The sequence below is a fragment of the Onychostoma macrolepis genome, chromosome 22 (assembly GCF_012432095.1).
Source record: "Onychostoma macrolepis isolate SWU-2019 chromosome 22, ASM1243209v1, whole genome shotgun sequence".
NCBI lineage: Eukaryota > Metazoa > Chordata > Actinopteri > Cypriniformes > Cyprinidae > Onychostoma > Onychostoma macrolepis.
In genome coordinates this window covers 109,248-128,419 of record NC_081176.1, presented here as the reverse complement: position 1 = coordinate 128,419, position 19,172 = coordinate 109,248, and the positions used below count along the sequence as shown (strand labels likewise).

General features: G+C 36.9%; 3 protein-coding genes across 3 annotated transcripts; 2 read left to right on the top strand and 1 right to left on the bottom strand.

Annotated features, from left to right (window-relative positions):
- Window positions 1–3,419: 3,419 nt before the first annotated feature.
- LOC131530094 (zinc finger protein 239-like) lies at window positions 3,420–6,308 on the top strand. Its single transcript, XM_058760217.1, has 3 exons — window positions 3,420–3,659; window positions 4,174–4,740; window positions 5,851–6,308. Exons 1-3 carry the CDS (start codon window positions 3,611–3,613, stop codon window positions 6,306–6,308), a joined length of 1,074 nt encoding a protein of 357 aa, XP_058616200.1. The 5' UTR covers window positions 3,420–3,610.
- A 6,413-nt stretch (window positions 6,309–12,721) lies between these two features.
- On the top strand, window positions 12,722–14,147 carry LOC131531281 (zinc finger protein 239-like). Its single transcript, XM_058761965.1, has 2 exons — window positions 12,722–12,980; window positions 13,342–14,147. Exons 1-2 carry the CDS (start codon window positions 12,932–12,934, stop codon window positions 14,094–14,096), a joined length of 804 nt encoding a protein of 267 aa, XP_058617948.1. The 5' UTR covers window positions 12,722–12,931; the 3' UTR covers window positions 14,097–14,147.
- Window positions 14,148–18,325: 4,178 nt separating this feature from the next.
- Window positions 18,326–19,069, bottom strand: LOC131530093 (gastrula zinc finger protein XlCGF49.1-like). The gene has a single exon (XM_058760216.1). The coding sequence runs from the start codon at window positions 19,067–19,069 to the stop codon at window positions 18,326–18,328; it is 744 nt and encodes a 247-aa protein (XP_058616199.1).
- Window positions 19,070–19,172: the final 103 nt, after the last annotated feature.

The window sequence follows — 19,172 nt, the reverse complement described above, 5'->3', positions numbered from 1 at the left end:
TGTTAATCCTTTTAATCTTTTATTTAAAAAAAAAAATCACAAAAATCTAACCTTTCATTGGATAATAAGAATTTAAAATGTTTAAATTATCATTCCATTAATTGATTTAAATCATAAAACTATTTAAATATTATGATTATATTATGATTGCTTTTGGGTCTTTCCATATGTTTTTATGATAATATTATGATTGCCTTTGGCTCTTTCCATATGTTTGGATCTACGGTTGGTTTCGCCTCGCGGTGATGACGTCATGAGTCGCGCACGCGCTTCAGTGTGGAGTTTCTGAGGTAAACAGTTCAGCTATTTCACTATTTGTAAAAAAAAATGTAATTTAATTTTTAAATTCTTACATTGTTTATATTTGTTTTTCACTTTTTATATTCTTTTAATTGTATGTGTTTTTTTCCCTATATTTCTGTGCCTGTATATTAATGAGAGAAAAGATAATAGATGGATAATAGAAGCATCAGAGGATCAGCAAGAAGTGAAATCTGCAGAGACAGAGTTTATTGCAGGACAGAGAGAACATGAGAGATCCAGAACCCTGCAGAATGAAACACACTGAAGAACAAACAGGTTGGTGTTTAAGCCCAATTTATACTTCTGCGTCAGACCTACGCCGCAGCTATCTGCCTCAGATACCTCTAAGTAAGAGGTATCTGACATAATATGACATAACATTGATCTTTTATATGAAGTTTCCAGAGCCATAGGCTATAATATGTTGTTTTTTAGATAAATAGCTCAGAGGGGTCTATTCTGTCCCCAGCATGCGTGTGTCGAGTAGAGGTTGACATTTTTTCGTGAATCCCGCGGGATGGGAAACAAAATTGCTACGAATCACGTGATTGGGACGGGACAGGAAAAAATGTCAGCGGGAGTGGGCGGGAATAGAAATGATACCCAACTTTATACACAATTATACCTTTTATATAAATAAACTATAAACTGTATATTTTAATTCTGAACTCAATTCTAGTTGCCCTGTCTCTTTATGCTCTTTTCCTCCTGTTTGCTTTGGTGTGGCTGGTTAAGTGAATGACGCAGTCCATGACGGACAGATTGTTAACGGCTGGTCTATGTGGTAATACAGTACTCGGGGCAGGACATCCAAACACTCACCTATCATTCATCGACCTCAAATATGGCTTTTCATCTGAAAGATGTATGCAGTAGCAACTTTACATGGCCGCTCAATATGATGTTAACCTAGAGAAATGCGCGCTATTGAAGTGTTTGTGTGGAGAGTGGAATTCAAAACTGTCCCAATCACCTTTAATTCACCCTATCATTATGCCCTTTAAAAAAATAAAATATCTAAAAACAGATTTGTTCACTAGAGTCTTTCTTTGATTTTTTTATTTTTGTATATTTGTTTTAACATACACTGGTTTTTGTACTTTGTTTTACTTTATCTCTTTTATGTTTGTATCTTGGTTTTTTTCTGTGAATGAACACATGCATCTCTCTGTAAAGCACTTTGTAAATACTTTTTTAAAAGGTGCTATTATAAATAAAGCTTTAACCAATCAGACTTCCACGACTGACCGATGAAAATACTACGTGAAATCTAATTGGCTGAGAGGAAACTGCACCTGGAATTCTTTTGACAATCAAAGATGGATCTTTAATTTCTTTCCAGTTTAATAATATTTAGCATTATTAATCAAATGTATATTAGAAATAGCTAGAAATTGGGTGCTTGGATGATTTCACATATAAATAACCCCTCCGAGCGATTTATCTAAAAACAACATATTATAGCCTATGGCTCTGAAGACTTCTTATAAAAAGATCAATGTTATGTCATATTATGTCAGATACCTCAACTGAATTTAAAATATTTGCAATAAATTTTCAGTTGGTATGATGGCAATAATAAGTAACAATTCCTATCAAATCAACATTGAATGCAAAAATTTATGTAAATGATAACAACAAATGCTCTTATAAAATCACTGTTTGGACACTATTGACAATAAGGGCGTTTTTAGACACGATTTTAGTTAGATTTAGTTTATTTTATTTTATTTTTTCATGAAAACCCACTTCATATTAGCGACACATCCAATGGCACTCTCCTCTAACACGGTTACAGGTAATTACATTGTCTGTGAATGCATTAATGTTATGACAAATATGAGAAATCTGTTATGGTGGTATATTTGATCTCCACATCTTAAGAATTTAGGGAATAGTGCATCTGACCCAGATCTAAATAGTCTTTTTGCTCCCTCTTGTATGTTGGTTATTAAAATGTAATGAAAGTAATTAATATCATTTCTATGATTGTAACTGTTTGGTAATGAGTATATTAAAAGAAAAATATACTGAGTGTTAGATGTTTTGCATGTGTGATGACAATTATAGCAATGATTGCAGTAGTGCTTTGCTAATGGAAACGGTGTTAATGTTCTTCCGAGAGATGTTTTTTCTTCTTTCTTCTCGCTAGAAATAAATAACCAAAATAACCTGTTTTTTTTTTTTTTAATTCATGAGTGATTCTTTTTCATGTTCTTCCAGTGTTTTTCTCTACATTCGTGTATGTGATTGTTTCAGTGTTTGGAGTCCAAAGCTAAAGTATGAATCTGTGAGGGAAAATAATAGGAATCAATCTCAAGACTTGCTGATGCAATTTTAATGTTATATAGCTTTCTTTCTTATTTTACATTTATTTTTGTAAAATAAAAAAATAGTTTTAGTTACTTTACGTTTTTATATTTGAATAGGACTGCAAACAGAAACTGTAAAGATGAGTGTGTCATGTCAGCGTGAGAAGTGTTTTTTTTTTCAATAGAGCTGTATTTCTAATGGAAAGCACTCAGAATAATATACTCAGAATAAAGTGAGATGATCTGCTGCTGATCCTGAATGGCTTGTTTAATGAGTGTTTATAGTCTGAGGCTCATCAATATTATCAGCTGCTGAAAATCCTCTTTATTTCATGATAATAGATCCTGTTTTCAAGTCATTCATTATGCTGATCTCCTGTAAATTGCCAGTTAAAGTTCAATTCATTCTTTTCAGAGACTTGTAGTCACTATTATGATATCTACAAGATACAGATGTCCTAACAGCATTTATTTCATTAGTCTGTGTTAAACTGTTTAATGTAAACCAAAACAAAGGTTAAAAACTAATGAACAAAACTTTAAACTCAAATGGAAAGAATTATGAAAACACTGATTTTTGTTGGTTACATAACTGTACTGTTTATTCTTTTGATTTCATTCTTGAAATTGTAATATTTGTAAATATTAAATGTAAAAATCTAACAGATAAACATAAATTAATGTGTGAATTTGTATTCAGATATTTTACTATAAAATAGCAGGTAAACATAAATGCTTAATATGTGAATTAGTAGAAAATCAAACTCACAAACTTTGGCAGATCTGCTCCTCCTTCAGTGAAGCTCCTCCCACAACAATCACACCTTCAGTGAAGCTCCTCCCACAACAATCACACCTTCAGTGAAGCTCCTCCCGCTGCAGTTCAGCAATAAATGCTGGAATATTCCCATCAGTCTACAAGTGAAGACGAGCATCAGAGCATCAGGAAGAAGTGAAATCTGCAGAGACAGAGTTTATTGAAGGACAGAGAGAACATGAGAGATCCAGAACCCTGCAGAATGAAACACACTGAAGAACAAACAGGTTGGTGTTTATTCTTGATGCTTAGTAATGAGAGTGGAAATCATTTAAAGTTATCAGCAGTTCATCAGATTTAGTGTTTATAGTAGAAAAATACTTTGAGTTTTAAAAAATGAAGAAAAAAAGTCCAGACTTTCTATCTCCAGGGTACAAAATAGGGACTGAAACTTAAATGTTGAAATGATGTCACTTCCTGGGTGTTAAAAAAAAAAAAAAGCTTTTGTTTTAAAAAGAAAGAAATTGAATGAAAATTGTGCTGCAACAGTGTTGAGTGAAAAAATATTGGTCAGTTAATTAGTGTAAAATAGTTATTAATTATAATAGTTCTCACTACAGAAACTCTGGATTAGTGTCTGTATTTTTTATATAGATTATTGTATCTTATTATTGCATCTTATTTTGTAAAAATGTAACAAAATTATTATAATTTGGTTAGCTGTTGTCTGCTTTTACTTCACATTTCTCCGATTTTTTAATGATTTAATTATATTGTAACCACTTTTAACTTTAATTTCAGGTCTAATGGAGGAGAAAAAACATCATGTCAAAACTGGAGAAAAAACTCTCTTGCCGACTGAAAGTATTTCTTTATTGAAAAGAAGAGACAAGAAAAGGTTCACCTGCACTCAGTGTGGAAAGAGTTTCACAAACAAACAGAATCTCAATGTTCACATGAGGATCCACACTGGAGAGAAACTGCATGAATGTGATCAATGTGGAAAAACTTTTTCATGGGCTTCAAACCTGAAGGAGCACCTGAGAGTTCATACGAAGGAGAAACCACATTCATGTTCTTTCTGTGGAAAGAGTTTTTCACAACAACAGAGTTTAAAAGTTCATCAGAAGATACACACTGGTGTGAGAGATCATATGTGCTTTGAGTGCGAGAAGACTTTTATTACAGCTGGTCAGTTAAAACGGCACCAGATGATCCACACTGGAGAGAAACCTTACAAGTGTTCACACTGCGACAAGAGATTCAATCAGTCAGGAGATCTGAAATCACATGAGAGGATTCACACTGGAGAGAAACCGTATCACTGCACTGCATGCGGGAAGAGTTTCGCTCATTCTTCTTCTCTACGCATGCATAAAATAAACAATCACATTAAGTAGTTTATCTTCAGGTCTACTGCTTTCAATGTTACACCACATCTCTTCCATATTAATCTGTCATAAGAAACATCATCTAATTTAGTCACAGTGAATCAAGTTAATCTTCAAGACCAGCAGATTCATCTGTGAGATTCAGATCAACTCAAAGATGGAGTTCCTCCCCTAAGAACAATATCTAAAGTTGTATTATTGTGTAAAATTTTTCTATATGATATAAATTATATTGTTATTCTTCATTACAAGTATCGTTTTATGTTCAAAATGTTCTTAAATTCATATTTTTAAGATTTTTACAGGTTCAAAATGTTCTTCTTCACTAAGCATTCGTGTGTATGATTGTTTCAATGTTTGGAGCCAAAAACTAAAGGATGAATCTGTGAGGAAAATTAATTAGACATGCTGATGCAATTTTAACGTTATTTATCATTCTTTCTTTTTTGACATTTATGTTTGTCAAATAAAAAAATAGTTTTAGTTACTTTACGTTTTTAAATAGCCTATAATTGAAAAGGATTACTAACAAACTGTAAAGATAAGTGTGTCAGTCATGTCAGTGTGAGAAGCGTGTGTTTTCTTCAATAGAGCTCTGTATTGCTGGAAAGCACTCAGACTCAGAATAAAGTGAGATGATCTGTTGCTGATCCTGAATGGCTTGTTTAATGAGTGTTAACAGTCTGAGGCTCATCAATAATAATAGAGCTGCTGAAAATCCTCTAGGCTATATTTGTTAATAGCTCCTGTTTTCACCTCATATTATGCAGATCTCCTGTAAACTGTCAGTTAAAGTTCATTTAATTCTTATCGCAGACTTAAACTATGCAGTTATTATTATGATATCTACAAGACACAAATGTCGTAACAACATTTATTTCATCATTAGTCTGTATTAGACTTTGTTAAAGTCTGTTGGCAAACGTGTGCAAAAATGTTATAATCAGTATTTAACAATGTTATCGGATGTAGATTATCTATATATCTAGAGTTTTTTTTCGAGTTTAATTCTTTTAAATCATCCAAAAAAAAATCTATAAAAGTTAGAAGTTAGCCCATCAGGACCGGGTGATTTATTTAATTTGAGGTTTTTCACAGCACATGATCATCGACACTGGAGAGAAACTGCATGAATGTGATCAATGTGGAAAAACATTTTCATGGGCTTCAAACCTGAAGGAGCACCTGAGAGTTCATACGAAGGAGAAACAACATTCATGTTCTTTCTGTGGAAAGAGTTTTTCACAACAACAGAGTTTAAAAGTTCATCAGAAGATACACACTGGTGTGAGAGATTATATGTGCTTTGAGTGTGAAAAGACTTTTATTACAGCGCACCATTTAAAACTGCACCAGAGGATCCACACTGGAGAGAAACCTTACAAGTGTTCACACTGCAACAAGAGATTCAGTCGGTCAGAACATCTGAAAAATCATGAGAGGATCCACACTGGAGAGAAACCATATCATTGCACTGCATGCGGGAAGAGTTTCACTCATTCAGCTTCTCTACGGAGTCATAAACTAAACAATCACATTAAGTAGTTTATCTTCAGGTCCAGCGCTTTCAAGTGCTACACCGCATCTCTTCCATATTAATCTGTCATAAGAAACATCATCTAAATTTATCACAGTGAATAAAGTTCATCTTCAAGACCAACAGTTTCATCTGTCAGATTCAGATCAACTCAATAATAGAGTTCCTCCCCTAAGAACAATATCTAAAGTTTTATTCTTGTATAGACTTTTGCTTTATGATATAAATTATATGATTATGCTTTATTACAAGTTGAATTTTATGTTCAAAATGTTCTTCTGAAGCATATTTGTAGAAGCTTTTTACAGGTTAAAATGTTCTTGTTCAATAAGCTGAAAAAGAGGCGCATTTACTTTTCATTTCAACTAGTTATTCTCCCGCTTATGGTGTGTTTTACAAAATGCAGCTGTAAGATAGTCTGTCATGTAGGTTTGCATCTGATCCATCTTCACTTTTACTCACTTTAGATGCTTTGCTATCTTGTTAGTCAATATAGAGAGAGATCTGTCTCATTCGCTTCCACTTTTACTTTTTATTTGCTTCAAGTATTAAACTCTTATTGTTCATTTTGTTGCCTGTTGATTTTTCTTGCATCACAAATGAATACTTTCATAAATGTAATTACATCTAAAAGCATCTAAAAATGAAATAGCAATTGATTTTCGGGGGCTTATATTTGCTTCAGGTATTACATTTGTATTGTCCATTATTGTTTTCAATTGATTTTTCTTGTATCACTAATTAATAATAAATAAGCCATGAAATATTAATTGCTTTTGGGGCTTTCAATAATTAAATTTCTCCTAAAGCTTTTAAATGCTTAATAAACTGTATTTCACCCATAGACTGTATAAAAACATGGACATAGTGTCCGTGACGCCATCTGTAGGTTTCCAAAGAGTGTTTTTGAAGCTCAAAGTGGGCGGAGACGTCAACGCGTGTCACTTCCAAATAACTGAAAATGGGCAAAGAGGCGGGAGTTGGGTGCTGAAACCACGCCCGCCTAGCTCGACGGTGGTGACAGCAGCCGCAATCCACCTGTCACTCAAGTGGCCACACCCTTAATTATGCAGAACTTTAAGGCTTAATATAATTTAAACGGATTAAATTCACCCCCCTCACAGTTGTCACGAAGGGCAAAATTAGCTATATAGACCAACATCATTTTTTGAACCAGGCTGTAAACATAATTTTTTTTTTCTGTAGTAAAGTTGGGCATTTTAACATGGGGAGTCTATGGGATTGAAGCCCAATTTATACTTCTGCGTCGGACCTAAGCCATAAGTGCATCGGTTTCCATATACTTCTGCGTCATCGTCCGCGTCGACGTGCAGTACACATGCGGACCGCTAGTCTGCAGTGTCCATGGGCATGTTGCTTGTGAACCCACAGTACCACGGCAAAAGCCGAAGAAGAAGCGGCTCGTCGGAGAAGCGTAGCCGTGACAGCGCCAAATAAATATCAAATCATTAAATCATTATTTAAAACTACAAAAAGGAGACAACAACGGAACACGAGAAGATGGCATCCTTTCAATCTCCACAGCAGATCAACATTGTTTGTCGCGGACAACTACTGATGTATAATGCTATGTAGTATAAATGATAAGACACTTGTTCTTTGCTTTGTTTTATTTTAAATAAGAAGGTGTAACATTAAACTATATTACCGTGCTCATAAACGCACACAAAACTCAAGTGCATACAGAGGGAGGGGTTCTAGCAGACCAATCACAGCACTTGCGGTCCGAGGTGCACGTCAGGTACGGCGTAGGTCCGACATAGAAGTATAAATTGGGCTTGACTCCCTTTTGCAGCCAGCCTCTAGCGGCCAGTCGATGAATTGCAGTTTTAGTCACTTCCGTGTTGGTTTCACGAGAGAGAGGGAGGTTGCCGTTTGATTTCACCGCACACCTGACTGTCTGTCTACATCAGTACGTCGTTTTACGGATATTTTGCCATTTTAAACAGAAGTTGGCGCGGTTTTGATCATCTACCGTTGGTTTCGCCTCGCTTCATCATTCGGGCACTCTTCAGTGGAGTTTCTGAGGTGAGCAGTTCATGCTATTTTCATATAATTGTAAAATACACATTACATAGTTTGTTTAATCAATTTATGGGGTCTGGATAGTTTTTATCAGGCTCAGTGCTATTTGTGTGCCTGATAACACTTATAGGTGTCTAAAGAAGCTTTGTCGTTTCTCTTCACATACAAAACGGTAAGAGGGAACTATTTTGTTGTTGTGAATGTAGTTATTGGAAAATCAAATTATATTTATAATTCATATGGGCAAATAAATAAATAAAGATGTCAGTGTCTTTATATTAGACTGCTGAGTCAGGCAGTCGTCCCCACGTGTCTCAAATCCACCTCCATAATTCCAGCACCAAAGAAGTCACCTGTGTCCTGTCTGAATGACTATTGTCCCCAATCATGATGAAGTGCTTTGAGAGGTTAGTCATGCAGCACATCAAGTTAAGTCGTGACGTATTGTCAAGTATGTTGACCCATACTCAAAATTGGTGCTCTGCATTTAACCCATCCAAGTGCACACACATAGCAGTGAGTAGTGAACAAATGCACACACACACACACACACACACACACACCCGGAGCAGTGGGCAGCTATTGCTCCAGCGCCCGGGGAGCAATTAGGGGTTTGGTGCCTTGCTCAAGACCACCTTAGTCATGGTATCAAAGGTGGAGAGAGTGCTGTTCATTCACAATCCCCACCTTCAGGTTACAAGCCCGACTCCCTAACCATTAGGCCACGACTATCAAGTCCAGTCTCCCAAACACGCTGGACCCACTCCAGTTTGCATACCGTCCAAACCGTTCCACAGACGATGCAATATCCACCACTCTCCACCTAGCTCTTACCCACCTGGAACAGAAAGACTCTTATGTTAGAATGCTGTTCATTGACTCAGCTCATCCACAAACTAAACCTGCTGGGCCTTAACACCTCCCTCTGTAATTGGATCCTGGACTTTTTAACTGCAAGACCTCAGTCAGTCCGTGTCGGCCGCAACACCTCAAGCACTACCACACTGAGCACAGGTGCCCCACAAGGCTGTGTGCTCAGCCCGCTGCTCTTCACGCTGCTGACCCACGACTGCACTGCCAAGTCCAGCTCCAACCACATCATCAAGTTTGCTGATGACACAACTGTGGTAGGCCTCTTCAGCAACAACGATGAAACGCACTACAGAGAGGAAGTGGCACAGCTGGCTGAATGGTGTGGTGCTAACAACCTGTCCCTAAATGTGAGTAAGATGAAAGAGGTTGTGATGGACTTCAGGAGAAACTCTGTCGACCACCTCCCACTGACCATCGACGGCTCAACTGTGGAGAGAGTCAGCAGCACTAAATTCCTGGGGATGCACATCACAAAGGATCTCATCTGGACCACCAATGTCGCGTCACTCAACAAGAAGGGCCACAGCGCCTCCACTTTCTCCGCCGGCTGAAAAGAGCAAGTTTCCCTCCACCCATCCTCACCACTTTTTACAGGGGCACCATTGAGAGTGTGCTGACCACCTGCATCACTGTCTGGTATGGGAACTGCAGTGCTGTGGACCGCAAGACCCTACAACAGACAGTGAACACTGCTGCAAAGATCATCGGTGCCCCTCTCCCCTCCATCCTGAACATTTTCCTTACACGATGCTCCAGCAAGGCCTCCAGCATCGTGAAGGACCCCACCCACCCCTCTCACAACCTCTTCCAGCTCCTGCCATCAGGTAGAAGGTACCGGAGCATCAGAGCTTGTTCTGTCGTATTGCTCAACAGCTTTTTTCCCCAGGCTGTGAGAGCTCTTAACTCCAATCCCCCTGCCCCCCTCTGAAACCATGAACACCTCAGCCCTCTCACCCCCAACTCATTAAAAAAACTGTTGACAATTTTACTAAGTGCAATTATGAATGTGCTACACACTGGTGAGTGGGCTCACTATATGCATACTAGACACTTTCTATAAACACTCCCTGCTACAAAGACTCTTAAGAAAATGTCTACTTGAACATTGCACTACAAAAAAAAACAAACAAAAAAAAACACGTTTACTTCAGCATTGCACTACAAAATCTTTTTGCACTATGCACTGTCTCCCACAAAAATCTCTCTCCTGCACAATAATTTAATGTACAAAATATATATTTTTCTGCACAATTTCATGTACATATATCTCTTTCGCACAATTGCATGTACAGTATGTATGTAAAGTTCTTGTACAGTCTCAGTTTGTGTATGTGTAGTCAACTAGGTATAGCAGTTATAGTATTTTTAGTATATGTATAGTCAGATGGTTAACTTGTATAGCTCTATTGTTTTTCCTATACTTTCAATGTTGTATGTTTATCTTAGGTTTAACTAGTATGTAGCACCGTGGTCCTGCGAGACACGACATTTCGTTCCACTATATGTCCACACATGTAGCAGAATGACAATAAAGCTCGGCTTGACTTGACTTAGTATTTTTTCTGTATCACTTGAGAAGTAATTGTCATATTAGAACGTTTTCCTAGGCTTTCAGCATATACTGTGACTCAAACAATCAGTTTCTTCCAGCAAACACTCAGAATAAGCTGATCTGCTGCTGATCCTGAATGTCTTGTTTAATGAGTGTTTATAGTCTGAAGCTCATCAATATTATCAGCTGTCGAAAATCCACTTTTTTTCATGTTAATAGATCCTGTTTTCACCTCATTCATTATGCTGATGACCTCAGATCCGCAAATTGTCACATTAAGCTCATTTTATTGCTGTCCAGAGGTGGAAAGTGTATGGAAATATTCTACTCAAGTAAAAAAAAAATTTACTTAAGTACAAGTAAAAGTATCAGTCTAAAAATCTACTCAAGTAAAAGTAAAAAATAGCTTGTTTAAAATTTACTTAGTTATAGTTTGGTCTATAAAGGGTCTATAAAGCAAATACTTGTTTCATTCTTCTTTTCTGCTTCTGCATATTATAGAGCCAATTGGAAAATAATGCAACTATAATTGTGTGGGTGTGTTGGTATAGATGTCAGAGTTTGGTTTGTACGTGTGTCATAAAAAAATTGTGTGTGTGTTCCTGTAAAATTTGAGAGAGAGAAACTCTACTGCAAATCACAAATACAACCACTGCACCAGCGGAGTTTTGCTGGCATCTAATGGGGAAAATTTGGTACTGCACCCAAACAAAATTTTAACGAAATCTCATTTTTTGAGATATCAACCTCAAATTTGGAACACAACTTGTTTAGATTTATGGCTTTGATTTTCTAGCAGGTTTAAAGTTCAACATGTTTCATATATAAAATATTCATAAAATAAATTATAAAATATTGTTCATAAATAATTTTCATGAACGTAAACCTGTATAACTTTTTTTTGGTTTCACTTTTAAAACTTTTAAAACTTTAACAATAATCTGCCATGGGTCTTCTTTAAAATGAGTCTGTGCTCCCAAGCTTCCAATTTTTATGACCGTTATTTGAGATGGACATTTTTGTCCACTATGGACCTAAGTGTAACTTTTTTTTATTAATGCACAAGGTTAAGCAACAGTCAAAGAGGTACTTTCCGAATTGCTTTCTGCATCTGCTGACTAAAACATTTATCACAGCAGGCAACGAGCATGTGAGGGAAAATGTTAAGATTTAAGCAAATTTGTGTTTTTGTATGTTCGTTTATGATTGTTTAGATGTTTGAAGTGATAATGATGCAGGTACTGAATGCTCTTTATTTTTTAAGATTTTATAATTTTTTTCAGTTTCTGGACATACCAAAAAGAAAATAATATTATGTTTTAGTTTTAGCATTTAAACTAATTTTCTTACGTGAATAATCAGTTTCTACCCACAGATGCTTATATAAAAAGTGAGCTGATCTGCTGCTGATCCCGAATGGCTTGTTTAATGAGTGTTTATAGTCTGAGGCTCATCAATATTATCAGCTGCTGAAAATCCTCTTTATTTCATGTCAATAGATCCTGTTTTCACCTCATTCATTATGCTGATGACTTTAAGTCTGTTAATTGCCACATTAAGCTCATTTTATTGGTGTTAACAGACTTAAGCAAATGACACAATCTGCTATTGTTACATTACAAGATGTAACTATCACAACAGCATTTACTCATTAATCTGTGAATTAACCATGTTTCATATAAAACACCCAAACTAGTGGGTTATTTGTTTCTTAATTTTAAATAAGTTGTATATATTTAATATTCTGTTGTTTTTATTCTTCTTTACATTGTTTATATTTGGTTTCTTTTAATTGTAGCATTTGTTTTCAAATTCTTGTTAGATAGTATGTATATAAAACATTGTACAATTCATTGACAAAACATACAGTACTATATATAGAGATGATATAGGTAAACATAAATGTTTAAAATGTGTGAATTAGTAAAAAGAAAATAGGTTACTGATTTATTCTTGATTTTGACAGATAAGGCTCCTCCTACTGCACAGTCATGATGATGCTCCTCCCACAACAATCACACCTTCAGTGAAGCTCCTCCTACTGCAGTTCAGCAATAAATGCTGGAATATTCCCATCAGTCTACAAGTGAAGATGAGCATCAGAGCATCAGGAAGAAGTGAAATCTGCAGAGACAGAGTTTATTGAAGGACAGAGAGAACATGAGAGATCCAGAACCCTGCAGAATGAAACACACTGAAGAACAAACAGGTTGGTGTTTATTCTTGATCCTTCATCAATGAGACTGAAGAACATTTAAAGTGATCAGCAGTTCATCAGATTTATTGCAGTAGGAAAATTTGTAAAATCTGTACAATAGTTGAAGCAATTAATAAGGACACTTTTAATAAACTGGGTAATTAAAAAAAAAAAATTTATGTTATATAATTGTGTATCTGGAAAGTTTCAGGGTCAATAAGGTCATATAAAAAATGCATCAAAATGATATAAAAATACATAGCAATTGCTACTTTCCACTGTTTCATTAGGGTTCACTTTTTTGTTCTTTCTTTTCACATTTCTCTGTTTTTTTTTTTTTTTTTTAATTCAACATTTTTTACTTTAATTTCAGAGTTGATTGAAGAAAACGAGGAGAAAGAAGAACTGAATAAAGAGGAGAAACATCATATCAAAACTGGAGAAAGTCACTCTCAAACCAAACAGAAAAATTTAAAGAAAAGAACAGACGAGAAATCTTTCACCTGCACTCAGTGTGGAAAGAGTTTCACATACAAACAGAGTCTCAATGTTCACATGAGGATCCACACTGGAGAGAAACCGTTCACATGTGATCAGTGCGGGAAGAGTTTCACACGATCAGCAACCCTTAAGGAACACATGAGCATCCACACTGGAGAGAAACTGCATGAATGTGATCAATGTGGAAAAACATTTTTGTGGGTTTCAAACTTGAATAGACACCTGAAAATACATTCAAAAGAGAAACTACATTCATGTTCTTTATGTGGGAAGAGTTTTTCAGATTTGCCGAGTTTAAAAGTACATCAGAAGAGACACACTGGTGTGAGAGATCATATGTGCTTTGAGTGTGAGAAGACTTTTATTACATATGACGATTTGAAACGGCACCAGAGGATCCACACTGGAGAGAAACCTTACAAGTGTTCACACTGCGACAAGAGATTCAGTCGGTCAGAAACCCTGAAAACACATGAGAGGATCCACACTGGACAGAAACCGTTCACATGTGATCAGTGTGGAAAGAGTTTCAGACAACAAGGACACCTTAAAGAGCACATGAACATCCACACTGGAGAGAAACCTTACAGTTTCAACTGTGAGATTCAGATCGACTCAAAGATGTAGTTCAAGTAGTTATTCTTCCATTTATGATGTATTTAGAAAATGCTGATGAAAGATGTACTGTAGCTTTGCAACTGATCCTCTTTTATTTCTCTTGTAAAATGACCATTTATTATTGTTACATAAACAGTATCATGTGAATTGTGTCTTGCCAACCGTTTCTATATAATATCAATATATTATTTGATGTGTTTTTACTATTCACACTCCAGAACAGAGATCTCTCTCACACTTTAGGTCTGTGCGATTAATCCAATTTTATTTTCGATTTTGAGTTTGGCTTCCAATGATAATGAAAACAAAATATTTGAGGTAAAGTGATTATTGTGCTGCATTCTGTCTACCTTCACAGAGCTTTTGTTCCTCTCTAAAAGTCTAGACATAACATTGTAGATCTCAGAGTGAATCAGACAGTGATAACATAATCAGAACTCAAACTGACCATGAAGCAGATTTCCACAGGAGGCCCCGAGTCCACATTTAGGACCTTAAAATGAGAGATTCTGTCATATAACGCCAGTCTCCGGAGCAGGGTTTCATAATCCCGGGTAAAATGCGGTGCTAACACCGCTTTCAAACTACAGGTGTGAAACGTGTCTTTACCCGGGGTTAAAAATGTTTAGAACGACGATAACCCAGGGTTAAGCGCAGTGTGAAAAGCCCTTGATTATCTCTAATGATTATACAGTAGTTTGAAACAAGACGTTTGTAGTACTGCTTATTGAGGTCCATATCTGTCCGTCTTCCATACCGCTTATACTCTACAGGACTCGGGATGGGAGTGCTGGATGATTACTGACAGCAGTGGTATTGGAGTAAAGAGGTTAGGAGAACGTTCTGGGAACATTCAGAGAACTTTCTGGGAACTTTCTAGGAATGTAAATATGCACTCACAATGTGATATAATACTACCAAAAAAATTATAATCCTAACCTTTAACTCCATACCGAAATCCCGGATTTGAAACTGTTTAGCTTAAATGAAAACACTTAGTTTAAATGTTTAATTTTAATAAACAATGCTCATAAACGGCTGCTGAGGTAGTATTCTCAAGTGAAGCGAGTTGAGACTTGGACCCAGAAACAACGCTTCTTACATCACCACTTAACAAGTGAATAGAGTGGTGGAACTATGATGTCACTTTGTAGGCGAGTTAGCATTTTAGCACTTCCGGTTCCATCGTCCCAGAGTCAATGGGTTTTTTAATGGGATTTTGGTTAAATCCCTTAAATAAGGTCCATGGTTCACACATGCTGAAGATACTTTCACGTTTTATTCTATGACATAAAACACACCAGTTACATCCAGTGTTGGGAGTAACGCATTACAAGTAACGCGAGTTACGTAATAATATTACTTTTTTCAAGTAACTAATAAAGTAACACATTACTTTTTAATTTACAATAAAATATCTGATTTACTTTTTCCATTTATTGACAGACAGTGCGCTGTGTGAACATGCTGTTACTGTAGTTCTAGACTAAATGTGAATGTGCATTAATTCATCCCACTCGCAAAAAACAGATTTGGTATTCATCAACATGAATTAAAACAGTGAAATGCAAACTCAGAATATGACGCAAACCTGCAATAATTAAATGTTAAACAGCATAAATGTATCTAATCCCATTTTATTAACTAATGTCTTTGTTGCTGACCTTTGATGATCCAATTCAACCATACTAATAAGCAAAAATGCCTTTAGATAAACTAACAATTGTGCTTCATTGTTTTTTTATTGCTGAAGAGTGTTGAACCTTCTCCTCCTGTGTTCTACTTTACAGACATGAATTTACTTTTCCTTCAGGGGTTTATTCATGACACCTTTTGGTGTGAAAGGGCTTTTACATTTGCTATAATTAGAACTTTTTGTATTAAAAACAATCAAGCCCTGCTCATATATAAAAAGTAACGCAAAAGTAACGTAACGCATTACTTGCCATAAAAAAGTTTGCTGATGACACAACTGTGATAAGCCTCATCAGAAACAACGATGAAATGCACTATGTAAGAAAAATTGATGAGGACGTCGAAGATCTCGATGAAGATGTTTATTGCAGCATAGTAGTGGCAAAGCACATGTAGTACCTTGGGTTCAACGGAGTCAGAATGAACCCAGAACATCCTAAGTTCAAACCTTTTATACATTTTACGTTTATTACCCTTCATGTAAGTGAAGTTGCTCCTGTTGTAACAGTTGTAGTCTGTATGTTAATTAAGTTCTGACACCCCTTTGTCTGAGGTGGTTCTCAGTGTCCCACACCTGCTCCCATTCTACAATTGGTCACCATTTTCTCAGGATGTGATCATCCCAAATGGTCTACAAACAACGTAACTGTTGACTTTCTTCTTATCTATAATAATTAAGCCATTTTGGGAAATGAGCATGATCAAACATATTGTGGAGTGGAAGCTGGGTCGAGGCAGACTATAGATTCTTACACACTACAGAAAGGAAGTGGCACAGCTGATTGAATGGTGTGGTGCTAACAACCTGTCCCTCAATGTGAGTAAGATAAAAGAGGTTGTGATGGACTTCAGGAGAAACTCTGTTGACCACCCCCTACTGGCCATCGATGGCTCAACCGTGTAGAGAGTCGGCAGCACTAAATTCCTGGGGGTGCACATTAAAGAGGATCTCACCTGGACCACCAACATCACGTCATTCAACAAAAAGGGACAACAGCGCCTCCACTTTCTCTGCCGGCTGAAAAGGGCAAGTCTCCCTCCACCTATCCTCACCACTTTCTACAGGGGCACCATTGAGAGCGTGCTGACCACCTGCATCACTGTCTGGTATGGGAACTGCAGTACTGCTGACCGCAAGACCCTACAACAGACAGTGAACACTGCCGCAAAGATCATCGGTGCCCCTCTTCCCTCCATCCTGGACATTTTCCTTGCATGATGCTCCAGCAAGGCCTCCAGCATCGTGAGGGACCCCACCCACCCCTCTCACAACCTCTTCCAGCTCCTGCCATCAGGTAGAAGGTACTGGAGCATCAGAGCTCGCTCTGTCAGATTGCTCAACAGATTTTTCCCCCAGGCTTTGAGAGCTCTTAACTCCAATCTCCCTGCCCCCCTCTAAAACCATGAACACCTCAGCCCCCTCGCCCCCAACAGTTTCTGCTGGCCTTCTTGTCCTTCAAACTGTTGATAATTTTCCTAAGTGCAATTCTGAGTGTGCTACACACAGGTGATTGGGCTATACAAATAATCTGTAGTAACGCACTCATCCCACTATATGCACACTAGACACTTTCTATAAACACTTCCTGCTACAAAGACTCAATAGGATAATATGTGTTTAACTTGAGCATTGCACTACAAAATCGCGCTGCTTCCCACAAAATCTCTCTTCTGCACAACAATTTAATGTACAAAATATGTATATTTTTGCACAATTTCATGTACAAATCTCTTTTGCACAATTTCATGTACAGTATTTATGTAGAGTTCTTGAACAGTCTCAGTTTGTGTGTGTGTGTAGTCAACTAGGTATAATAGTTATAGTATTTATAGTATATGTAGGGTCAGATGGTTAACTGTTGTATAGCTCTATTGTTTTTCTTATACTTGCATTGTTGTATGTTTATCTTATGTTTAACTAGTATGTAGCACCTGCGAGACATGACATTTCATTCCACTATATGTCCACACATGTAGCAGAATGACAATAAAGCTTGACTTGACTTGACTTGAGTTTTCCCAGATGAATGTAAACTCACGGCAGGAAGAGTTTAGCCCCTTTCACACAGTCTTTACTGGTAAATTAATATCCTTTTCAAAACTACCGGTAAATTTGTTCTGGCATTCATATAGTTCCTATGGAGATGACGTAATTAATTTAAGCTGTTACAAAGCTCTGCTGCTTTTTTAAATAGCTTTTCTATGTAAATATGGTGCTAGAAAGACATCTTTGAGCATTGCTCCTCGCAGCTTTTTCAATGTGCCGCGCGCTCAAGACACAGCCGCTTCTTTTTCATTCCTCTGCTATAATGCGTGTCTCGTGTTTATGACAGCAAAAACTTCTGATGGCTAGTAATGTTAGTTTGGTTGAGAGTGAATGCAGTGTTCCTCTCATACCATTGGTGGGCGAACTCATGAATTTGAACATGATGTCAGCAAGTTTTTTTTTAAATGTAGGACTATCTTTTTTTTTAACGCTGCCAAACTCCACACGCTGGAGATCCAGCATGGTGCTGGAGGACTTTAAGCCCTGTGAAGATAAACTACTTAATGTGGTTGTTTATTTTATGTCTTCGTAGAGAAGATGATTGAGCAAAACTCTTCCCACATGCAGTGTAGTGATACGGTTTCTCTCCAGTGTGAATCCTCTCGTGTGATTTCAGATGTTCTGACCGATTGAATCTCTTGTTGCAGTGTGAACACTTGTAAGGTTTCTCTCCAGTGTGGATCCTCTGGTGCAGTTTTAATTCTCCAACTGTAATAAAAGTCTCCTCACACTCAAAACACATATGATCTCTCACACCAGTATGTATCTTCTGATGGAGTTTTAAATTTTGCAGTTGTGAAAAACTCTTTTTACACAAAGAACATGAATGTGGTTTCTCCTTTGAATGAACTTTCAGGTGTTTATTCAAGCCTGAAGCCCACAAAAATGTTTTTCCGCATTGATCACATTCATGCAGTTTCTCTCCAGTGTGGATGATCATGTGGTCCTTAAAGTTTGATGATTGTGTGAAACTCTTCCCGCACTGATCACATGTGAACGGTTTCTCTCCAGTGTGGATGATCACGTGGTCCTTAAGGTGTCCTCGTTGTGTGAAACTCTTACCGCACTGATCACATGTGATTGGTTTCACTCCAGTGTGAATCCTCATGTGTCTCTTGAGACTCTGTTTGTATGTGAAACTCTTTCCAGACTGAGTGCAGGTGAAACTTTTCTTGTCTGTTCTTTTGAGTAAAGAAATACTTTCAGTCTGTGAGTGAGTTTTTTTCTCCGGTTTGGACATGATGTTGCTTCTCCTCCATTAGGTCTGAAATGAAAGTTAAAAAGGTAAAAATATAAATAAATCATGTGAAGTGAAAGCAGACAACAGCTACAACAAATTATGA